The following is a 21,731-nucleotide window of genomic DNA, read 5'->3' on the forward strand; positions in this document are numbered from 1 at the left end:
ATACATGCAGATGATGGGCCACAAAAGCCTGCCTCAGCTGAGGAAGCAGAAGAGGAGGAAGACAGCAGAGAAAGCGGAGGGACCATTCTTGATAAACCGTGGATTATCACAGACAAGCACCATCTAACTTTTTTAGGTGACCAGCTTTCCCCACTGGAAAAGATGATTGTAAGTGAATGACTCCAGTGCTCCTGAATCTAGTAAATTTTGCCCTGAGTTTCCTGCGGGCGGAGGCCGCACGGAGTGATGATGAACCCAGGAGAGACTTGTAAGAACCCACTTAGGGATCTTGATTTCTCCACCCCCCCAGTCCTTTCCGCCATGGTCAAGCGGTCAGTCCAGGGTGTCATGTTCACTGTTTCAATGTGCACTGTACATCGTAACGTTTCACATGCCATGGCGCTGACGCGCGTTTCTGTTTGGGAGGGAGCTGCTGTGAGACCTTGTGCCAAGCTCTGTATGTGAAATCAGGACAACGGAACGAGTTTGGGTTGTTTTCTCTGTTCAAGGCCGTTTCCCGCAGACCATCAGAAGCCGTTAGGAGCACCTGGGATTGTGAGCTTGGGAAGAGTCTACGGGGGGAGGGATCTCATTTGCACCGAGGGTTTTTAGTTTGAATTTGGCGCGCTTTTATCATTCTCAGCTTTCTCTGTGATCCTGCACGCTGTTCTTTAATAAGTCAGCTATCTTTGTGATCCTGCTCATGAGTCTGATGGTGTTCTAGAATAGGCAATCTTTACACAGGGATTCCTCCTCCCAGGTGGAGGTGGGGATGGCCGTGTAGGGGTCCACGATCAGCCTGGCGCATCTCACCATCATGACCAGCAGGAAGATGCACATCAGGGAGAGGAAGGCGAGGCAGATGCCTTTGTCCAGGTCTCCAAAGGGCTCTGTCATGGGACTCTCCACGGCCTGGACACGTCGGTCTGCTCGGGGCCAGAAAGTTTCCGTCAGGCAGAGGGAAAATTTGAGCCTGAGGCTCAGGATCCAAAGAGAGAAGCGAATTGGGGCCCTGCTGCAAGAAATTAGGGTGGTTTGCTAGAGGAACCCTGGCAGCGATCACACACGTTGGAAAGAGCAGGGATCCAATCCAGTCCACAGGGTTAGCCACTGCTCCACGCCTGGAATCCAGAGAGCTGTTCCTTGCACTTCCGAAGAGCTGGCAGGTCGCTCTGCTTTGGCTCCACGCCACGCCAGCAAAACTTACCTTGTCCACCGGGCTGCTCCGGCTTCTCTGTGCTGCCCCTGGAAATATCATGAATACTTCACAACGCGGGAGGCAGGATCGCGTTTCCTGCCGTCCCGTGAGGAGGGAGAGAAGGGATCCCTTATGGAGGGAATGAACTGGAGGTGGTCCGTCCACCGGGGAATTGGTTTTTTTCCCCCACTGCTGTCCAAGGAGGGCCCGGGTTTCTCGAGCAGGCCCAGCGGGATGGAGAAATTCAAGCTGTGCTCCTGAGCATGTGCAAAGGGCATTCTCTGGCCCCGGGACCTTGCCTGCTCTGTCCGGGATGTGGCTGGCAGGGGTTTCCCGGCTGTTCTGAGTCGGTCTGGGATCGCAATTTGTGTGCTGCTGCTGCTGCGGCGACTGGACGGAAGGAAAAGGCGGCAGAGCCATCCTGCCGGACCTTCCGACACGCGGGTCGGCGGCGGTGTCTGCAGTCTGAGGACCAGCCACGGCGGAGGGGGGGAGAGGCCTCAGTTTGGGCTAGACTACACCTCCCATCATCCCCTCGCCGGGCCAAAGGATCCCCTTCCTTGGCACGTGAGCAGAGCTGGCTTGTCTTTCTCTTGGGGGGCAGCACAGGCCCTTCCCCGCTCAGGCAGCACCGGGCGTATTGACGCAGGATGATGGGGTTTGTCGTCCAGGAGATCAGCTCTAGCCTGGTGGTGTTGCAGGGCACTAATGCAAGTTGCAGTCCAACAGGTAAAGCCAGACGGTTAGGCAGGGGAAGATGGGCGCTGTAGCGACGTGAAAGGTGGGCTGGGAATGATGGGAGTCGTATTCGCTGACAGCCCCCAAATGACGGCGCCGTGACGACACGCCACAAGCCCCCGAGCGGATACCTTTAAAGCAACGTCACGAGCAGGTCCATGACGTCACCTTCGCCCCGCCCCTTCCCGCCACTCGAGAGTCCCGCGGAATCACTTTTCCCCTACTTCTGGGCCACGCCCCCTTTCGCAGGGACGGCGAGGCGGGCCACACCCCCACGGGGAAGGTGAGCCAATGGGCGTGCGCGCTGCCTCTGTCGTCTCCCCTCGGCCACGCCCCAAGCAGGGCTCGCCCGCCGACGCCATCTTGGATCTGGCGTGCGAGAGGGGTCGCGGAGTCTGGGCGGGGGGGTGCCCGCCTGTGCAGCCATGGCAACCACCGCCGCGGGGCAGGGTGAGCCGGGGGGACTCGGGGAAAGAGGGGGGCGGTCGCGGGGGCGGCCGGAGGGGGCTGTGGGAGGCGCACGTCCCCCCCACCTGCTGCGTCCCATCTGGGACTCCCCCTCCCATCCTCCCCAGCCAGCGCGCCCGTGGCTCTTCCAGACTCCCCCTCCCATCCTCCCCAGCCACGGCTGCCGTCTCCCTCCCAGCTAGAGGGAGCTCCGGCTCCATCATCCCCCGCCAGCAAAGCTGGGGGCCTCCGGATGCCCTGCCAGACGCCTCCCATGATCCCCAGCCGCCGTGCCCCCGCCGGCTGAGCACGCCGGGGCCGGCACTGGCGCTGGCGGGGCCCCAGGAGCGGTGGCCCCTGCCGGGGGACAGGCACAGCCGTGGCCCGGGCTAGACTGCTGCTGTGCGGGGCTGCCCTTGAAGGGGGGTCGGAGGAGCTGGGCCTGATCCGGAGCGCCTGCCGCCCAGGCTCCCCGCAGCCGGCCCCCAAGCCTGGTGGGAGCGATCCGGCTCCTTGCTGCTTGGGGGGGCGGGGGGCCTGGCCAAGGGGCCCCAGCCCCGGGGGGCCCTCAGGACAAGGGCCAAGGGTGCCCACGTTCAGCAGGCGACCCGGGAAAGGGACGGTCAGGCTGGAAGTGGCGTCCCCCAAACTCCCTTGATCCAGTTTATCTTTGCACGTTATCCCAATGGGGGATCCCAATTCCCATCCCTCTCGGCCAGAGTAGAAGTTGCCACCTGGTCCCTCCGGATGGTGGCCTGCCAGGGAAGGCCGTGCGATTAAATCATGTTGTCCTTGCAAGCCCCAACTGCAGAAGCTGCCTGTTTGTCTCCCACCCCAGAGGTGGTTCAGTTTGGGAGTCAGTACGGTTGCTGTTTCACGCAGGGTACAGCGAATAATGGAATGTCCAGACAGTTTGCAGAAAGTGCCTCTTAAAGAGGTACTTTTCTCTTGGAAGCAAAGTTGAGATTGTTTTGGCCCAGCATCTGGAATGAGAGAAATTAGAGAGAGCTGCGTTTCGCATGTATATCTGTAAAGGAAGCCAAATTTTCTGCTTCCCTCACCAGGCCTTTTGCCTTTCTCAGAAACTTTTGAGAACCTTAGAAGCACAAACAGAAGCATAATTCACTGGTAACTCACCCTCCGTGCTTAGCAAAACTTTTGATGGACCTAAGAAAGGATCTCTGAATCTCTGAGTTGCTGGAACTAAAATGGGGTTTTTAACATACGCTGAACTTTGGCTTAGCTTTTTGTGATTAAAGCCTTCAAGAAAGCCTTGTGAGATAACTCCCTCAGCGTTCTTTATGTACAGAATTATTTTGGAAATGCCTAGGTTGAATACGTCATCGCTTGGCAGACGCCAGAGGTTTTGTTTCTTGTAGTCTGGCTTTTGAAACAGACTCTTTTGCAAATACACTTGTTCTGGAAAAGAAGCCACAGCTTAAAATCTTGTCAGCTGCAGACTGAAAGTCCCATGTTTGACTGAGGATTTGTAGTTTTTTTTAAAAAGGGGTCTTTTAGCTTGGTGTGGAAGCTGGTGTGATTGCAGCCAGGGGGACTGGCGCCTCTGTATTTTGTTTATTTATTTGCTTGTTTATTTTCCAAATTTCTATCACCGCCCATCTCCCCCCAAAAAGCGGGACTCTGGGTGGCTTACAATAAAATTAGCCTTTTGAAAGCATCAAGGTATAAAATTACAAAGTAAACAGCCAGGATACTAAAATAATAAATATAGATATATTTCATTTTCAAAGATCCTGAGGGTTCTTCAGATTATACCAAGGGGTTATGCCGTAAAACTGCTAGTCTTGAGCTAAATGCTTCTGGCTTCACATTGTGCTTCAGTTTTGAAACCAAGAACTGAGTGGAGCACTCCTGCAAATGTTTATCATTGTTAAACTTAACAAAATAGGATGTATTCTTTCCTTCTGCCTTCCCCCAATGGGGGGGATTCAACGGAGGTATTTACTGCCAGTGAAGGAAATGTTTGTTTGTTTATTTATATTTCAAATTCCTGTCACCACCCATCTCCCCCAAAATCCTTCTGGTGGGAAAATATTGCTTTTCAGTTTACAGACGCTAGAAGAAAGAACTTAGCTTGGGGTTGGATCACCTGTGTTCTTCTGGTTCCAGACAGTTTCTGCAGGCTTTTATGCATAAATATGAGCTTTTTAGCAGTTTAAAAAAAGGGGGCGGGCAGCCTCTAAGAGTACTTCAGATGGTTTCTGGCTTGTTTCTTTGCTTTTACAATCTTGTGGTATTAATTAGGCTGGGCCTTCTGCATGGGGAACCTTGCAACGCTGCAGCAAGCTTTTAAATCATCGCTGGGGATATTTTCTGATGAGCAAAGCAGTCTGCAGTGTGCCCTGTTCAAATTGTGTTTCGACGCTGCAAAGTTCTTCCATCTGTGCTTCGTAACTCAATGCAGTATTTTGTTCTTTCCATGTGGCATCCATTTTCTTCCTCAGATTCAAGCTGGAGTGCAGCAACCTGTTGTCTCTAGCGAAAGCTGTGGTCAGTCAGACTCTTTGCATTTATTGCATTTATTTGCAGACTCTTTTCCTCATCTGCATAGTCCAAACGAATGGGCGTGACTCGAGTGGATCATAAAAAAAGTTAGGTCTTGCTTCGGAGGTGGCATGATAACAATAAGCCAGAAGTCTCTCGTGATTTCTTCTCCTAGTGCGATTGACTGAACGGATGCGTAGGCAGCAGATTGGGGTCTTCTGCCTATAAAGTCTGTAACGTGGAACTAGGAGGTTTAACGCTTGGTAAAAATGGGAGGCTCTGGGGAAATCCTAACGGTGCTGCACTGTTCCTTTCCGCTCAGCTTCCATTCCCGTCCTTCCCCCTTAAAAGCGTTTCTTTTCTGAGAATTATTGTTGGAGGCCCCCCCCCCCAGCAAGCGTGCCAAAACAGTCTGTGCCGTTGCAGCTGCGCACTAGAAAATTTGGCGCTCCTGGCCTGGCGTTTGTGAATGCGCGGGTGTGGCTGAGTTTCCCCCTCCTCTCGAAGGCGCATCCCCTCTGATGCTCCTGTCTACCTGTGGCTTAGCGGGGAGGACGGGCTGCCAGCCCAGCACCTCTGAAACTCTTCTGTTTCTCCATCTTCCCAGAAATGGCATCGGATGCCCCTTCGTTGGGAGCAGCTTCTGGAACGTCAGGACCAGGCACACATCCGGGCGGGAGCCTCGCCCAGAGAACCAACAAGCGGAGGACGGGGTGAGTTAGGAACCAGGATACGGTGGGGTTTGGCCCCGTAACGTAGGCCAGGAAGAGCTCTCCCGATTCACAAACTTTGCCAGGCCTTCTCTTCATTCAGGAAAGACTTCCCCTCACCTGCAATCACTGTTGTTCTTGCCCTTTAGGCTCGATTTTGATGACGATGGCGAAGGGAACAGCAAGTTTCTCAGGTGAGCTTGGTTTCCATTGGCAAGGAATGGGGGGGGGGGACCTCAGAGACAGGACAGGTTGCCAATGTGTGCATCAGAAGCCTGGAGAGGATTTTGGGGGAGGGGACAGTTTTTAAGAGAAGAGCTAATAATCATTTGAACGTGGCTTAAGTGGGACAGGGACCCCTGATAGGCTAAAATAAATCTGCCCCCTTCCGTTTTTCCCTCTCCTAGAAACAAGGCTGTAAAAAATAAAACAGAGGTGGTATCCCCAGAGAATCCCCCACTTTGCAGGGCCTTTCTAGGAGGTCCCTTTGTTCCTGGCATCCTGGCCAGGGGGTTAACCAATCCACCCTCTTGTCCCTTTCGGGTGACCCTCTGAACTCCGCCCCTCCCCTCCCCAAGTGATGGGGATGGTGTGAACTGGACCCGTGAGAAGATAGTGGCAGGAAGTGGGTGGGTGGATTAAATTTTCTTTAAAATGAAAACCCATGCTGGGGGCATGGGGGGGAATTGCCATCTCTGAATTTAGCCCTTTTCTCGTAGGTAATAGTTTTAGTCAAACCACAGGAGAGAAAGAACAGTGTGCACTCTTAAGAGCAACTTGATTAAGAGAAAAGTTAACGTTTCAAGAACGTTATCGCAGGAAGCTGGGATTTTTAATGTGCCCAGTTTGCTTCAGGGTTTTCGCATTTTATTCACTCTATTGGCCGTTTCAAACCCTTTCATTTGACATGCTTCCCCCTCCCCTTGGTTGTTTTCCTAGATGTGATGATGACCAGCTCTCCACGGACAAAGAGCGATTTGCCAGGTAAAACTTTGTGCATGCCCAGGAGAAGTGCTTCAGGGGGACCCGTGGACCTGTTTTGCAGAGCTAGGGATGGCATTTGTGTGTGTTTGGATGTGAGCAGGCAGCTGGCCTTCTTCCCAATTCTTTGCAAAGTACCAGCTTTGAAATAGGAATGCAGAAGTCCCCACTGGAGACCATCTTGGCATAATCCCGGTCTTGGATTTAATCTGAGTTAATTTAAACCCTGCAGGAAGCTTTAATCTCAATATTTGACTGGTAGAGAAAGAGAGGGGCGACGGATATCCTGGTGTGTTTTTGCAGCTTATGATTTGTTTGCACCTTGAACTAAAGTTCCTTGCAAATCTTTTTCCTCCTCATTTGTCAGTTTCAGGAAATCACTTGGGATTTTGAGAATGGTGAGGGTTCCCCTCCCCCGTTTTCTGCGTAGCTGCAGCTAGACTTGCGAATCACCGTGAAGCATTTTGAACGTTACTGACATTTTTATTTATCTTCTGTAATTAATTTGCCACCTGTTAGTCTAATCTGCTAGATCGTAATTGAAACACCCAGCAAATAACGCAGCAAAATGTAAATCTGAGGGCCTCGGGGCGCCCAGAAAACGCAACAAGGCTGCAGCCAGGCCCTTGGAGTGAAAATAGAATACTGAAACTTGGTTAGCTGTAGCCATGAGAGTGTCTTTCTCAACCTTAGCGACTTTAAGATGCGTGGACTTCAACTCCCAGAATGACTGGCTGGGGAATTCTGGGAGTTGGCGTCCACGCATCTTAAAGTCGCTAAGGTTGAGAAACACTGCATTAGAGGCATAAAATTTCTACGTTAGCAGGTGTTAACCTGAGTGCCTGGCACTCAAAAGGCTGAGGCTGGATCTTGGCAGACAGCTTCTGTTCTGGGGTCTGCTTTGTGCTGGAAAGATCCCTGCTTGTATCTTTTTCTGCCTGGAGGGGCGTTCAGCCTTTCAGGGTGGGGGAGAGCTTGGCTCCGTGGTTCAGCGACCGCATCCCGTGACAGGTTTCTCTGTTGCTGAGAAGCCGCTTCCTTTGGACAACTGGCTCTTTCCATGCTCCCTCCCTCCCTCCCCCTTCCACTCCTTTATCAACCTCTCTCTTCTTCCTCTGCTGTGTGGTTCGGAAGCCCCTTCAGCGAGGGTCTCTTTTCGACGGCTGCTCAGTAATGCCGACAAAGTCCTCTCTCCTCTCTTTGGGCTTCTTTAGGGGAGAACCGGGCAGATAGCCCGGGTGCCCCGCGCTGCTCCCCGCTTCTCTTTCCTGCCCCGTGAGGCGAAACCCCCCCCACCCCCCTCTTAGGTTTTAGCTTAGCTCACCCGTTTTATTTCTAGGTCTGATGACGAGCAGAGCTCGGCGGATAAGGAAAGATTGGCCAGGTAGGAGAACAGAGAAATGTGCCTTCTGTCCCTCTACGCATGGCGAAGCACAGTTTGTGCACCCCCTGCTTCTACTGCTCCCCACCCACCACCTCTAAAGCGTTCCTCCACCTTGCCCGTTGTCTTCCTTAATCGGGGGCTTGAAAGCGGACAGAGGTCTCGGGGAATCGGTCTCGTGGTTGTAGGTTGGGCGAGGGGCACGGGAAGCCCTGGCAGGTGGGCCAGAAAGGGAGGCAGGCAGGGCTGGGCTGTTGCTGAAGCTAGTTGGGGTTCCAGGGTCTTACTAAAGCCACCACTTCTCCCTTTAAGGGCTCCGCGGGCGAGGGGGGTCCTGCCTCTGTCGGTGACAAGGCCAGAAACGCCGCAAAAGTGCTTTTAAATTGCTGGCGTCTGACGTTGCCCGGAAAGTTGCCTTTTGGGCCCCATTTCTGAACAGGGAGCTGGGCTGAGCATGCCCCGGCTGGAACTGGCATTCCCAGCTGGGGCAGACCAGCCGCAGCTTCCGTCACGAAGTGCCGTCTGGGCGTAGAATAAAGCGCGAAGTGAAACAATAACGTTTGAGTTATTCTAGTGTCTCGCTATAAAATAAAGAGCCTCTCGATTAAAAGGCGTGTTCTAGAAGGAGCAAGAAGCGCTTTTAGGGTCTCTCTAGGCCTCTTCCCCGCTTTTTTCAAACTTCTTTAAAGGCCAGGTTTTAGCGTCAGTGGCCTGCCAAGGGCAGATACGTAGAGCGCCCCCGGACTCCCATGTTCTCCTCCCCAGCACCATCTCCCCCGCCTCTTTGCCTCCCTAGCCCATAACCCCCCAGCCGGCTGAACGCCTTGTCCGGGAAGGCGGAGATTTCCACAAATACACCTTAGCCCTCCAGCAAGGATTGAGCAACCTAAACTCTGTTTTTTCTTTAAAAAAACCAAAGCGATGCCCGACAACCTTCTCTTCCTTCACCCAGATCCATCTTCCGTTCCACGCTTCCAGGTGCTGGTTTTCTCAACTCGTTTCTTTCCTCCCTTGTTGGAAAGCTGGGGCGAGGCTTGGGGTGGGTGGCGACTCTGCGGCAGGCGCTCGGCGAGCTTCCACAAAGATCTGCGGCTGGAAATGAGGATCTCGCTCTGGGAGGGGTTGGGGTTGGGGCCGTGCTTCCGTCGGAGTGCATCTCTGCGCTGAGAAATCCAAGCTGGTTTGGGGTTTCTTTCTCCCCTCCCCAAACTGTAGCAATCCTTCTTTCAGTGGGCTCTCTTGCTGGGAGGGTCCTACCCTGCTGTGTGCCTCAGCGTTCTAGAATTCATTTGCAAGGAACTAGGCCCCAGTGGGTATGATCTGCAACGCAAATGCAAGGAAAAGCAGCAGGTCCCCCTCTGTCCTAACAGCCAGGAAACACGCTGAGACAAGGAACTGGTCTCTAGTATTTATTGCTAGTACTTAACAGGAATCCTAACAAACTGAAGAAGCGTGGGAAAACCCAGACATATAACCCCCAAGGGTTAAGGCGGTCCCGATCTGTGTCTCTTGGAATGGCTGAACAATTCCTCAGTGCTACGCATGCGCTTGACAGTCTGGATGGGAGCCCCCTGCCCGCCATCCTTACTCAGGACATCCTCCTTTATTAGCTTTCCCCCTGCCCAGAGTGTCTAGAGCAGTGTTCCTCAACCTTGGCCACTTTAAGATGGGTGGACTTCAACTCCCAGAATTCCCCAGCCAGCAAAGCTTGACAGACCCTGCTGGACCTTGAGTGTCCACGCCCTTTCTGTGGGCTTCCCAAAGGCGATCGCTCCCTGTCACTCGGGCACATTTTGTTTCAAACAGGAAGGTCGCGGCTCTCCCTCGAAGGCCCTTCTGCTTTTTCTCCGCTGCATGCCCGGCACGTGCTTCCTTTCGGAGCCCTAATCACTTCCGGCCCCTTTCCTGCCCTCCTCTCTTCCTGCCCATCGCCTCTCCCTCTCTCACACGTCAGGCCCCCTCCCGGCAGCTTCTTGAAACCCGCCTCCCTTTCTCTGCTTCGCTCTCCACCCCCAGGGAGAACCACAGCGAGATCGAGCGTCGGCGCCGGAACAAGATGACCGCCTACATCACGGAGCTCTCCGACATGGTGCCCACCTGCAGCGCCCTGGCCCGCAAGCCGGACAAGCTCACCATTCTGCGCATGGCCGTCTCCCACATGAAGTCTCTCCGGGGCACCGGGAACACCTCCACAGACGGCGCCTACAAACCTTCGTTCCTCACCGACCAGGTCTTTGTCCCCTGCGTTTCTGTCCTGGGGGGAGGACGGCGAGGGATGGCTTTGGACGGTAGTGACTTTTTAGTCTCCCGCGTCAGGAGCCAGATGGCAAAGGAACAGATCTCGGGTGAATTTGCCCGGCTCTGCCTTTAACCGGCAGCTCATGCCCAGGCGGTGGCCAGCGGGCAGGAGAGTTGCAGCCTTACGTGCCCTCCGCAGAGGGTCCTGGACGCCACGGCGCATGTCCTGCCCTCTCGCGTCAACCTGTCCCTTTCCCCAGGAGCTCAAACACTTGATCCTGGAGGCCGCAGACGGGTTCCTCTTCATCGTCTCCTGTGAGACGGGCCGGGTGGTCTACATCTCCGACTCGGTGACGCCCGTCCTGAACCAGCCCCAGTCGGAGTGGTTCGGAAGTACCCTCTACGATCAGGTGCACCCGGACGACGTGGAGAAGCTGCGGGAACAGCTGTCCACCTCGGAGAATGCGCTGACCGGTACGTTGCACCAGCCCTGCCTCGGGACAAGCCGTGGAGCGCCCGCCGCTTGCCTTCTTCGTGGGCTGGCCAGGAGCACCCCCGCCCTCACCTTCTGGCTTGGATCCCTCAGGCCGGATCCTCGATCTGAAGACGGGGACGGTCAAGAAGGAGGGCCAGCAGTCCATGAGGATGTGCATGGGGTCCCGCAGGTCCTTCATCTGCCGGATGAGGTAAGTTCGAAGCATGCATTGGGGAGGAAGTGGAAGGAACTCTTTTCTTTGTCCGTTCGTTTTGCCGAAGGATGCAGCCTGCTTCACTTAAGCCGCAGTTTCTTTTAACCGTGGTTTCTCACCTGGCCACGGCAGGCTGGGACGGCTCTGCTTTTGGGCCTGGTGCAGGGGCCGTTCGGTGAGCAAAGCAGGCAGAACAAGGAAAGTGCTTGCGTGACTCTGGCTCTCTGGGACGCCTCTTCTGGAGGAAGGGCCCGCCAGCAGCTGCCGATTTAGGGGAGGCCTCTGCGGGCAACGCCTTGTCCCGGCAGAAAGCTGAAATCAGTTTTTTTTTTATCCTGGTCCCTTGTGTTGCAGATGCGGGAATGCGGCAGTTGATGCCATCTCCATGAACCGCCTCAGCTTCATGAGGAATAGGTGCAGGTAACTGACGGGGAGGGTGGGGGATGATGGGGAGCCACAACAGGATTAAAATGCCTGCCTGCCTGCCTATCTGTCGGAATGCAACAGCAGCAGGAGGAAAGAGCAAATGGGGCTCTTTTTCTCTTAAAGCGCCGGTTGCAAAGAGAGATGGGTTTTCAGGGCGTTTCAAATCAAACGTCTTCCTGGGATTCCCTTAAGGAAAGCCTGGCCACCAGGCTTCGGGAGAAGGGCTTTAGATCGTGCGGCTGTGCAGGCTGTGGCTTGTGCTCGCCCACCTCCCTGCAACTTGAGGGACTTTGGGCACCCCCCCCCCCAGTTTAGTGGGCACGCCGGACCAAGAGGATGAGGGTCGGGTCGCCGTCTGCATGCCTGGAGGGCTCACTAGCTAACTGGGCCGTTGGCTGGAAGTTAAGGAGTTAAAAAGCTGCTGTGGCGTCTGGCTGCGGATGAGATGCAGGCCTGGTGGCAGGACCGTCTTCCCCTCTGAGAGAAGGCGGGGGGCAAGGGGCAATTCCAGGATACGGGTTTTGACCTCTTCTCCCTCCTTGATGAGGTAGCTGTGTCCACATTGCTGCTTTCTCTGAAGCAGAACCGGCTGGTTGGTCGGTTGGTTTTTAATTCTTTGTAAATTTCCCCCCTGTGTGGCCTATACAACAGCAGCCTCACCGAGCCTCTCCTTCTCCTTCTAGGAACGGGCTGGGCACTGTCAAAGAGGGCGAACCCCATTTCGTGGTTGTCCACTGCACGGGCTACATCAAAGCTTGGCCACCAGCAGGTAACCCACGCGAGCCTCTCTCTCGCCTTGACAATCCTTTCGTGGCTCAGCAGAGCTTCAGCCCCCCCGGCTTCCTCCCCTCGTTTCTGACATTCTGCGGTGATTAAAAAACCCCGAAGGGGGGGAAAAATACCCCAAACGGTTGCCTCTAGAGGTGGTTTTGAATTCAAATCCTCCTTTCCAGGAATTTCGCTGCCTGAGGACGACCCAGATGCCGGACAGGGAAGCAAATTTTGCCTGGTTGCCATCGGCCGGTTGCAGGTAGGCCAGCTGCCTTCTTCTCAGGGTAGAATCGGTGCCCGTCTGTGCCTGGCTCGTCCCCCGAGCTCTCCGAAGCTCCTGGGGATGATTGGCTGCCTGGAGGACAGGAAGCCCCTGGCCTTCACCTGGGCTTTCTCCCCTCCTCCCCAGGTCACGAGCTCACCCAGCTGCACGGACATGAACACGGTGTGTCAGCCCACCGAGTTCATCTCCCGACACAACACGGACGGGCTCTTCACCTTCGTGGACCACCGCTGCATGGCCACGGTTGGCTACAAGCCCCAGGTACGACCCCCAAGCCGGGGAGGTGCTTTTCAGCCAAGGTGGAGGGTCCTGGGTTGCTTCAGAATTGAGGCATCCCAGGTTTGCAAGGAAGGGACGCCAGAGGGCGTGTAATGACCAGAACACTCGAGCGTTTTGCTTATTTAACTGTTTAATGAAGCGTAGCGTTGGATACAAGGTAAAAGTTGTGAATGGCATTTCCCGCGTGTTCTACAGTTTAAAATCACAAAGCCTCTAATCCCCCCCCACTACCCACAGAGGTATGCGCTCCCCTTTCCATGCCAGCAGATGGCCTGAACGGTATTTGGCCCGCTGACCTTGGGCAAAGAGCGTCCAGCCCAAACAAAATGATTCACACTCCAGTCCAGCTCCCCCTCCCTGCTGGCGACTCGCAGTCTGCTGACACGGGTTTTACAAAGATGGATGCGAGTCCGATAAAGATGTTCTGGGAACATTTGATCGGGGAGTCTGGCAGGGTGGCGGAAACAACCATGGAAATGCGCGAGAGACGGATGGGTTGAAGGTGGGACCAAATTTAATTTCACCTGAGGAGGGCTGGAAAAACTCTCCAGCCGCTCGAGCAACACATGTGTTCGTTAAGTACCATTATTTATTTATTTATATTTCAAATTTCTGTCACCGCCCATCTCCCCCAAGGGGGGACTCTGGGCGGTTTACAACACAGTAACAAAACCCTAAAATATAAATCACAATACAAATATCAATTATTTCAGCAGCCAGAATGCTCTAAAGCAGCGTTTTTCAAATGTGGCCACTTTTAAGATGGGTGAACTTCAACTCCCAGAATTCCCCAGCCAGCATGCCAGGATAGAGAGGGAAGGGAGGATGCCTGCTTCGACTCAGGTCGCCCCACTTCCCTGAATGAATCCGAGATGTGGCATTAAGGGGCGGGATGCAAGTGGCTTCGAATATACCCAAGACCTGACTTGGTCCCTCCTTTCCCCAGTAAGAAAGGAGCTTCTGAGAATCGAGGTTTCTCACTTTGACATGGTGGCAGTGAGATTTTAAGCGGCATTTCGCTATCCCCAGAGCCAACTCAGACAAAATAAGGCCGCTTCTGGCCCCGCAGAGACCCCTCCCGGCTCCGGCAGCAGCTGTTCAGCCTGGAGGTTGGGAAGTGGGTGGGGTGGCTTCCAACTGGTGCCTCTCTTCTGTGCCAGGAGCTCTTGGGGAAGGACATTGTTGACTTCTGCCACCCTGAGGACCAGCAGCTTCTGAGGGACAGTTTCCAGCAGGTAGCCCACTTCCCGGCAACTCAACGTCAGGCGCCCGCCGAGCCATGCCCAGATGCTGGAGTCGGGGCCGCCTAATGCACGCTCTTGAAATGAGCTCTCCGTTTCTGCTTTTCGAGGCCCGGGGCCCTCCCTGCTGCCAGCTTAGACCAGAGGGGCTTGGGAGCGCCGGCGGCTTGCAAAGGGTCCATAACACTGCATTCCACCCCATAACCATCCTCACTCTCCAGGCAGCCTGTCAAAAATGGGCCCAGAAGTCCCTTGAGGAGGTGGATCCCTGGGCCTTGTCAGTCTAAGAGGTTCAGTGGTCTCCTTGGGCCCCATCTTCGTAGGGTCCGGCGGCAGGGCACGTCCTCCCCCCCCCCCAGTTTGGGTGCCAGCAGAAGGGCCCATTGGCCCTTCCGAACGTGGGGGTCCCCTCCAGGGCTTTGCAGCTGATGGGGTCCGAACCGTTTTTCCAGGTGGTGAAACTGAAAGGCCAGGTGCTCTCCATCATGTTCCGTTTCCGGTCCAAGAACCGGGAATGGCTCTGGATGCGGACTAGCTCCTTCACCTTCCAGAATCCCTACTCGGACGAGATCGAGTACATCATCTGCACCACCACCAGCGTGAAGTACGTACTCGGGGCGCCCCCCCGCCCTCCCTGCCCCTCAGGAAGGGCGACGGGGCTGGGGCTCCAGCAGGGCTTTGCGACCTCCCCTTTCCCCTCCGCGCCCTTTTCAGCAGAGCGGGGGCCCAAAATGCGGCCGAATCCCGCCCCAAGGAGGAAGAGGGGGGCCTCGGCTGCCTGCTAGCTCTGCCGAGGCCCCGCCCTGCCCGTTTGCGATTGGCCAGCCTGCAGTGATGTCAGGGAAAGGGGGCGGGTGCTTTCTCACGGGGAGGGAAGTCCTGTCATTTCACAGCTTGAGCGATGCTCAGGTAGAGCGAGGGGGGCCCTCAGGAAAACCAGGGTTACCACCTTCCTGTTGATTGGCCCGCTGGGGAAAAAAATAAATTCCTTGTGTGGGGCAAGGCAGCGCTCCAGAATTAGGACCCTTCACCGTCTCAGAAGAAACAAACCCATCTCCGTCCCCATCTCCATCTCATGCTCCAGGGGCAGGAAGGCCTCTGTGCCCACACCAGGGTGGGGGGGGGAGAGACGACGGGGGGCTTCTGGACCCACCGAGGGTGGCCGCGTTGCCTCCCAGAGTTCCCGGCCGTTCTTCTTAATCGCACGAGGCTCTTTCTGGAAAGAGAAAAGCCGCTGTTCCGAGGGCACAGATGGGGCTGTTGGGGAATTTCTGTCTCCGAATGTTGGTAGCGTTGCCTGCTTTGCAAAGCAGTGGAAGCTGGTTTGGGGAGGGGAGGGTTTTAATTCCTGAGCACAGAACCTCCGTCCCCCTCCCTCTGCACTCGTCCCTGGCCCCGAATGGGCTGCCTGCCTGCCTGCCTCTTATGGCTCTCCTTCCCCTTCCTTCCAAACAACCCTCCAGGAACGCCAGCCAGGAGGCCCGCCCGGCCGGGTCAAACCCGATGCAGAGGCCCCAGCTGGGCCCCAGCGTCAGCCTGCCTTTGGAGATGGGCCCGGGGCACCTGGCGGCCAGGTGAGAGCCACAGGACTGCTTCGAGGGTCTGGCTCGGGCCGCTCGGCCTGCTTGGCTCCATGCCCACGCCCTAGGCTGGGGTGGACAGGGCCATTTTCTGATCCGGGCCTCTGCCTTTTAGGCCGCAGCCGGCACAGCCAGCAGAGCTTGACGTGGTCCCCGGAAGAGAAAGTTTAGCCGGCTACGACCACCCGCAGGTAATGGGACTGAGGGTACCAGCCACCAGTGTGGGCAGGAGGCAAGGGCAGCTGACGAGCCTTCGGGCTGCTGTCTCCCCAGGCCACCCTTCAGGCTGTGAGCGCCCCTGGTCCAGAGCACAGCAAGCCTCTGGAGAAGACTGAGGCCCTCTTTGGTCAGGAGCGGGACCCTCGCTTCAGTGAAATCTACAGCAGCATCAGCCCAGGTACGGGGGCGAAGGGGAGCCTGGTTCTCAGGGCCTCCCTTCAGCAGGACGGTTTCCAAAATAGGCCTGTATAAAACTTTCCTGGTTCCCCGCTTTTGGGGTTTCTCTTTTGCAGACCAGGCCAAGCCCATTTCGGCCAGCTCGGTGCCCACCAGCCAGTCCCTCTTCTCCCCGGGGAATAGCTTTGCAGCTTCACGCCCTGCCGAGGGCTTCCGGTAAGGCTCAGAGGCACCCTGATTTCTTCTGGGACACTTCAGCGGGCTCCTCCCTCCTCCATCCTGGTTTTTCCCCCCAGCGCTCGCTAGGGCTTGGGGGAACCAGGCCGTTGGTCAGACTGGATAGAAAAAGAATGATTTTCCAAACCAGGCTTGGGCTGCTCTGCAGATTCAGGCTGAGTGAGGAAGCTCGGCATTTGCCTGCCGGCCTTTTGATGTGAGCGCTGTCCTTTTACGGTGAAGCAGCCATTCCTGCGGGGCGGTAACATCCCCCACCCCGAGTGGCTGAGAATATTGGGATGGGCGAGAAAGGGTGTCATGTTCACTGTTTCAATGTAGTTTATACATCGTAAGGTTTCACAAGCCATGGTGCTGATGCGTGTTTCTGTTTGGGAGGGAGCTGCTGTGAGACTTTGTGCCAAGCTCTGTATCTCTGTTCATTTCAATGGAATGTGTTTGGGTTATGTGCTCTGCTCAAGGACTTTTCCCGCGGACCATCAGAAACCGTTAGGAGCACCTGGGATTGTGAGCTTGGGAAGATTCTACGGGGGGAGGGTTTGCACCGAGGGTTTTTAGTTTGCATTTGGCGCGCTTTCATCATTCTCAGCTTTCTCTGTGATCCTGCATACTATTCTTTAATAAATCAGATATCTTTGAATTCCTGCTCATGAGTCTGATGGTGTTTTAGAATAGGCAACCATTACAAAGGGGCTCCCGGGCGGTTTCTCCCTAGGCAGCTGCTGTTGGCGGACCAGACCTCCAGACCCCCCGGGGCAGGTTTTCCTTCCGTTCGGCTCCTCACTGGGGTCGCTCTTCCGCTCTAGGAGCAGCACCCTGGCGCCCCCTGTGAACATCCTCCCACCTGGCCAGGCACACGCGACCACAGCTGGACCCATCCTGGCTCACCTCTCCCGCCACGCCAGCCCCAGTCAGGTCTCTGGAACCGCCTGGGCTTCGGGATCACGCCCGCCTTTCACCACCCAAGTAACTTTGCGTTCTGGCTTCCCTTCAGCTCTTCTTTCTCCCTCTGCCCCCTCCACCCCCCCAAAAAAGGGTGCCTTGGGACACAAGGGACAGCTGGCTGAGAAGTCAAGACCCACCTCTGACCTGCTTCTCTCCTGACTGGCAGCATCCCTGGAGAGAGCGGGGATTGGGGGTGGAGGGGTCCCGGCCCATAAAAATCCTCCGGGAGCTTTCTCCTGAGCACAGGCTCCATCCTAAGGCAGCCCCCCATTTCTGGGGCTTTGGTTTTGGCCCTTCTCCACCCCCCCAAGGGCCTTTGCCTCCCTTGTGAAAAACCAGAAAGCAGGTAACTCGAGATGAAAGTGCCAGTCTTTGCGATAAACACCCCTTCTCTTTCCTCTTCGCTGCATTTGTCAATTCTTCTGTTTGGTGCTTCGCCTTCTCCAGCCGGCAGCTTCCCAGCCTGTGAAGACTCGGCCGCCCTCTTTTGCCATGGGGGGCTTCCAGGCCACGCCGTCCTCCTTCAGCCCCATGCCAAATCCTGGTTCCGCTGCCTCGCCGGCCGGGGCTCCCTACCCAAACCTCGCCGGCCGGAATGCCCCTTTCGGTAAGTCCTTCCGCTTCCCTTCGAGCCCCCAGCGGGCTCGGGACCCTCGTGCAGCCTGTAGATAGAAATTTAGACACGGGCCTCCCGATACTGATGCTGCTCAATCTTACCAGACCCTGATCAGCGGATGCCTCGTTGTTCAAAGAATTAAGCCCCAGAGAACAAGAATGTGTTAGAAAATTAAATGGCTTTCTTCCTATAAGGGGGAGGGGGTGGAAAACATTGCCAGGTGTTCCTATAGCCCAGTGTTTCTCAGCCTCGGCAACTTTCAGACGTCTGGACTTCAACTCCCAGAATTCCCCAGCCAGCCATGGGGAAGTCTGGGAGTTGAAGTCCAGGCGTCTGAAAGTTGCCGAGGCTGAGGAACACTGCTATAGCCTTTCTCAGTCAAGCAGAGTTTCCTGACCAAGCCAACCTCAAAGGGCCCGTTCAGCAGATCATTGTTGAGAGATCTTCAGTGGGGAGCTGGAAAGGATCCTGAGGGCCTTTTAGCGGAGCCTCCCCAACCCAGAGCTGGCTCTTGGTGAGGCGCCCAAACAGCCTTTGTCTCTTCCTTGGGTTCCTTCCTTCCCCAGCGGCGGGGGAGAGCGGGCAGAGTCCGGCCCCGTTCCAGGCGCGGACGGCAGAAGGCGTCGGCGTTTGGCCACAGTGGCAGAGCTCCGGCGAGTCCCACGTCCAGCAGCCGTCTAGCCAGCCGGAGGTCTTCCCGGTGAGTCCGCCCCTGCTCAGCAACATCCTTCCTTCCTTTTCAGCAGCCTGGGATGGGCGGTTGGGTGGCTTTTCTGCTTTTTTCCCCCCAGAGCTGTTCTCCCGTTGGCGCCGTGGCCCCTGTGTTGGGCACAGGGCAGGGGGAGGTCAGAGAGATGCGAGGGTAGAGACCGTATCTGCACTGGGCCCTCTGGGAGGAAAAAAAAGATATTTTGGTGCTACAAGGCCTATAGGGGCTTGACCCCCCAAAAAGAAGAGTGGGTTGGAAAAACGCAGATCGTTTTTACAGCGTGTGTCGCACCGGGCATCGGTCTGCTAATCCCGCTAACCCTGGCTGCTGTCGCAACATATCCCGATTTCAATGCACGTGATGGTTTCGTTCTGGTCAACATTTGTTACTTTCCTTGGATTTCCAGGATATGTTGTCTATGCTGGGGGAGCAGGGCGCCAGCTACAGCAACGAGGAGTTCCCTGAACTGAACATGTTTCCTCCCTTTTCGGAGTAAGAGAGGGACGCAGCCTGCCGTGAGGGGCAGTTTTTGGTGCGGCGGCGTGGGGAGCGCCACGGGCTCTCTTCTTCACCTTCCGCCCCCTTTCAAAGTGCGCCCAAGTCTTCCCGTCGGGGGGAACAGAAGCGTCGGGGTGTCGCAGGAGGGGCCGTCTCGGACTCAGCTTCCTCGCCCGGCCTCTGGGGACGCCCCGGGATAAGACACTTCCTCCTCGTCAGCCCTGCAACGGAACTCGGAACCTCAGAGAGGGATTCAGGCAACTGGAGGGAGGAGCGGATGGGATTTTTCCCCTCCTGCATCCAAGGAAAGGCTCGGCAGGTTTTTTGTTTCGTTTCGTCTTTTTGTTTCGTTTTTAATTCTGTGACATAATCTTTTATACCTACATTGTATTCTCGTTTATACACGTTGGGGAGCCAAATTTTGTCGAGATGCTGCTGCTCCTGATGTGATTTTTGTGACTTGTGAACTCGGGGGGTATCTAAGGACGCCTTGCCCCGTATTTCTTCCCTTGCACGCTCGCACACGCGTGTCTCCTGCCCCTCTCACAAGCAGTATTAATGAAAGGTGGAGGGCTCGCGTGCCGCCGCCGCCTCCCCCTCCGGCCCCTTCGTTGGCTCGCTTGCCTTTCCGCGCCTCCGTCTTGCCACTCCTGTGTGCTGCGCTTGGAGAATGTGCGGGCGCAGTCTCCTTCGTGGAAGCCCGGCTTTTGGGGATGGAGCGATTGGCAACCCCGGGCGACAGCGAGGAGCCCAGGAGGAGCACGGGCCCTGTTTTGCTGGTGGGGAAAATGAGGTTTAGAGCCCCGACTTTGCAAGCAGCTTTTCCACTCTCCGAAGGAACGAAGAGAACTCTGGTCCAACTGCGGAGGCTGCCAAGGGAAGCGGGTCGGAATGGCCTGCCCTTTTCAGCGCCAGTCGCATCCAGACCCCGCTGGCCACCCTCCGACCCGCACGGTTAACGTGGGCTGGGCTTCTTTCCAGTGACCCCCTCCCCGTCTGCGCTAAGGCCTTTTCTTTATGCGCTTTACGATGGGGACACTTAAAAGCCATAAAAATTGCACAAAGAGCACGCCGCGTCTGTCCTCCTTGAGCGCGCCAACCTCGCGCGGTTCCCTGCTTCGTCTCGCTGTCCCGATGAGCGGCAGAGGCAAACGCTTGCACTATTCTTCCCCGGAGCAGGTTTTTCCAAGCACGCTGGTTTATTTCTTTCATTCCAAGGGGGAGAAGAAAGATTTTTTTCCCTCCTCCCTTTATTGAAAGCTTGTAAATTCCTCCTCCCCTCCCCATTTTTTAGGGGGTGAGCAGGAAGATGGGGGGGGGCAGGCACCTCTCTGGGGGTCATGTAGTTCTTGAAATGGGCAGAAGGGGGAGCCGGATTACTCTTTTCAGAACTGCGGTGGGGTGGGAGGCTGCGACCCTGCACTTGATCCTGCGTCCTGGGTGTGGATCTGGAAAACCTCTTCTTTCCAAATTAAAGCAGGAAGAGACAGAACAAGTTCCTAGCCCCGGTGTCGGAGGGGCTCAGCTCAGAGTTCCCTGGGCGCAATCTCCGACGGTTTTGCGCTGGGCCCTCACCTGCGGAAGCAGAATCGGTGCTGTGAAACAAGTGACGTTCGGTGTTGTTTTCAAGGGTGAAGCCTCTGCAGCGTCGGTGGCAAGGGACTGCCTTTTCCTGGTTCCTGAGGGTACCGCTGGGTCTCCCCCTCCCTCGCAGCCTGAGGAAGGCCCCGCTAGGCATCCGTTTCCAGGCGCAAGGAGTAAGCAGAGGCTGCTGAGCCTCGTTCCCAAGACCGAATCTTATCCCTGCTGCTGTTTAGATCCAGACTTTCTCCCCTGCCCTTAGTTTATGTGATCCTTAACTTAGTGGAGAGGGGAGGGAGATGTGGCGTTGCTGTGGTTTGGCTCGCCCCTGCTTTTGCTGCTGGGATTCCTGAGCGACGGAACGGGATGGGTGAGGGATCCAGGTCCAGAACATCTTGAGAACGTCTCCGTCAGATTCTTTGACCACATCCGTACCCGCAGTTGTTAGAAGCTAAGCCCTCGTGGGGTTTGTCTGGGGCCAGGCATGGCTTACCACATCCTGAAGACCAAGGTGCATGGTTGGGTTGCAGCTTCCTGGCACACCCAGGGTTCGCCTTTGTGCCCGCCCCTCCCATTCCTTGACTGGGTGCTGCTGGTGAACCGCGCTGATCTATGACTGCCTTACATCACCCCCCACCTGTTTTGGGAAATGAGCCACCCGCAATCCTGCCATCCCTCCTCTGCCTTTGGGTGGCGCAGAAGGCCTGTTGGCAGCTCTCTGCCCTGGCAGCCGAGTGATTTCTCTAGGTTCTGCTTCTTCCGGTGTTCTGGCTGGGGAATTCTGGGAGTTGAAGTCCAGACTTCTTAAAGGGGTTGAGGTTGAGAAACCCTGGTTTAGACCACTTCTGAACAAGGCCAGATAACCTATTAGAGGAAATATCCATTGGCAGTTAGCGCAGGGGCTAAACTGCCCCCTCCCCGTGTTCCTAATGAGGCAGTGTGGCTGGATACAGAAGTTTGACACGCCTAACAGGGCTAGTTCCATTTTTCAAGAGCATCCAAGGCGAGGGTGTCTTCCCTGGCTGCCTGCTGCTCAAGAGATACGTCCAGGAATCCCACAAGCAGAACACACTGGCTGCAACTCCACTATACTTTGTTGCAACTTATATTTAAAGATAGACTGTGCTGCGCGTAGGGGCTTTCTTACCTCCCACTGTCACAGGTAATGTCTTGCACCCTGTACAATTGTCTCTTCCCGTTCAAAAGACTCAGCAAGCTGATGGCTGTTGCCACGCCTTGTGACCGTGAAGGGTGTCGGTTACAGCCCATTTTGTGGGAAGTCTGT

General features: G+C 55.8%; 1 protein-coding gene across 1 annotated transcript; it reads left to right on the forward strand.

The window, feature by feature from the left end:
• Nucleotides 1-2,302: 2,302 nt before the first annotated feature.
• On the forward strand, nt 2,303-19,932 carry ARNT (aryl hydrocarbon receptor nuclear translocator). The gene is made up of 22 exons (XM_063317214.1): nt 2,303-2,386; nt 5,496-5,601; nt 5,748-5,792; nt 6,538-6,582; nt 7,919-7,963; nt 9,977-10,190; nt 10,459-10,672; nt 10,785-10,884; nt 11,242-11,307; nt 11,997-12,082; nt 12,267-12,343; nt 12,494-12,628; nt 13,807-13,881; nt 14,340-14,491; nt 15,351-15,461; nt 15,583-15,658; nt 15,741-15,864; nt 15,980-16,079; nt 16,904-17,063; nt 17,490-17,649; nt 18,225-18,358; nt 18,774-19,932. Exons 1-22 carry the CDS (start codon nt 2,362-2,364, stop codon nt 18,861-18,863), a joined length of 2,340 nt encoding a protein of 779 aa, XP_063173284.1. The 5' UTR covers nt 2,303-2,361; the 3' UTR covers nt 18,864-19,932.
• The last annotated feature ends 1,799 nt before the right edge of the window (nt 19,933-21,731 follow it).

The sequence above is a fragment of the Candoia aspera genome, chromosome 17 (assembly GCF_035149785.1).
Source record: "Candoia aspera isolate rCanAsp1 chromosome 17, rCanAsp1.hap2, whole genome shotgun sequence".
In the NCBI taxonomy this organism is placed as follows: domain Eukaryota; kingdom Metazoa; phylum Chordata; class Lepidosauria; order Squamata; family Boidae; genus Candoia; species Candoia aspera.

Coding starts and splice junctions, on each gene's coding strand:
- ARNT (XM_063317214.1), top strand. CDS start 2,362: ATGGCAACCACCGCCGCGGGGCAGG. Junction 7,964..9,976: donor GATAAGGAAAGATTGGCCAG/GTAGGAGAACAG, acceptor CTCCACCCCCAG/GGAGAACCACAGCGAGATCG. Junction 17,064..17,489: donor GCCCGCCTTTCACCACCCAA/GTAACTTTGCGT, acceptor CGCCTTCTCCAG/CCGGCAGCTTCCCAGCCTGT.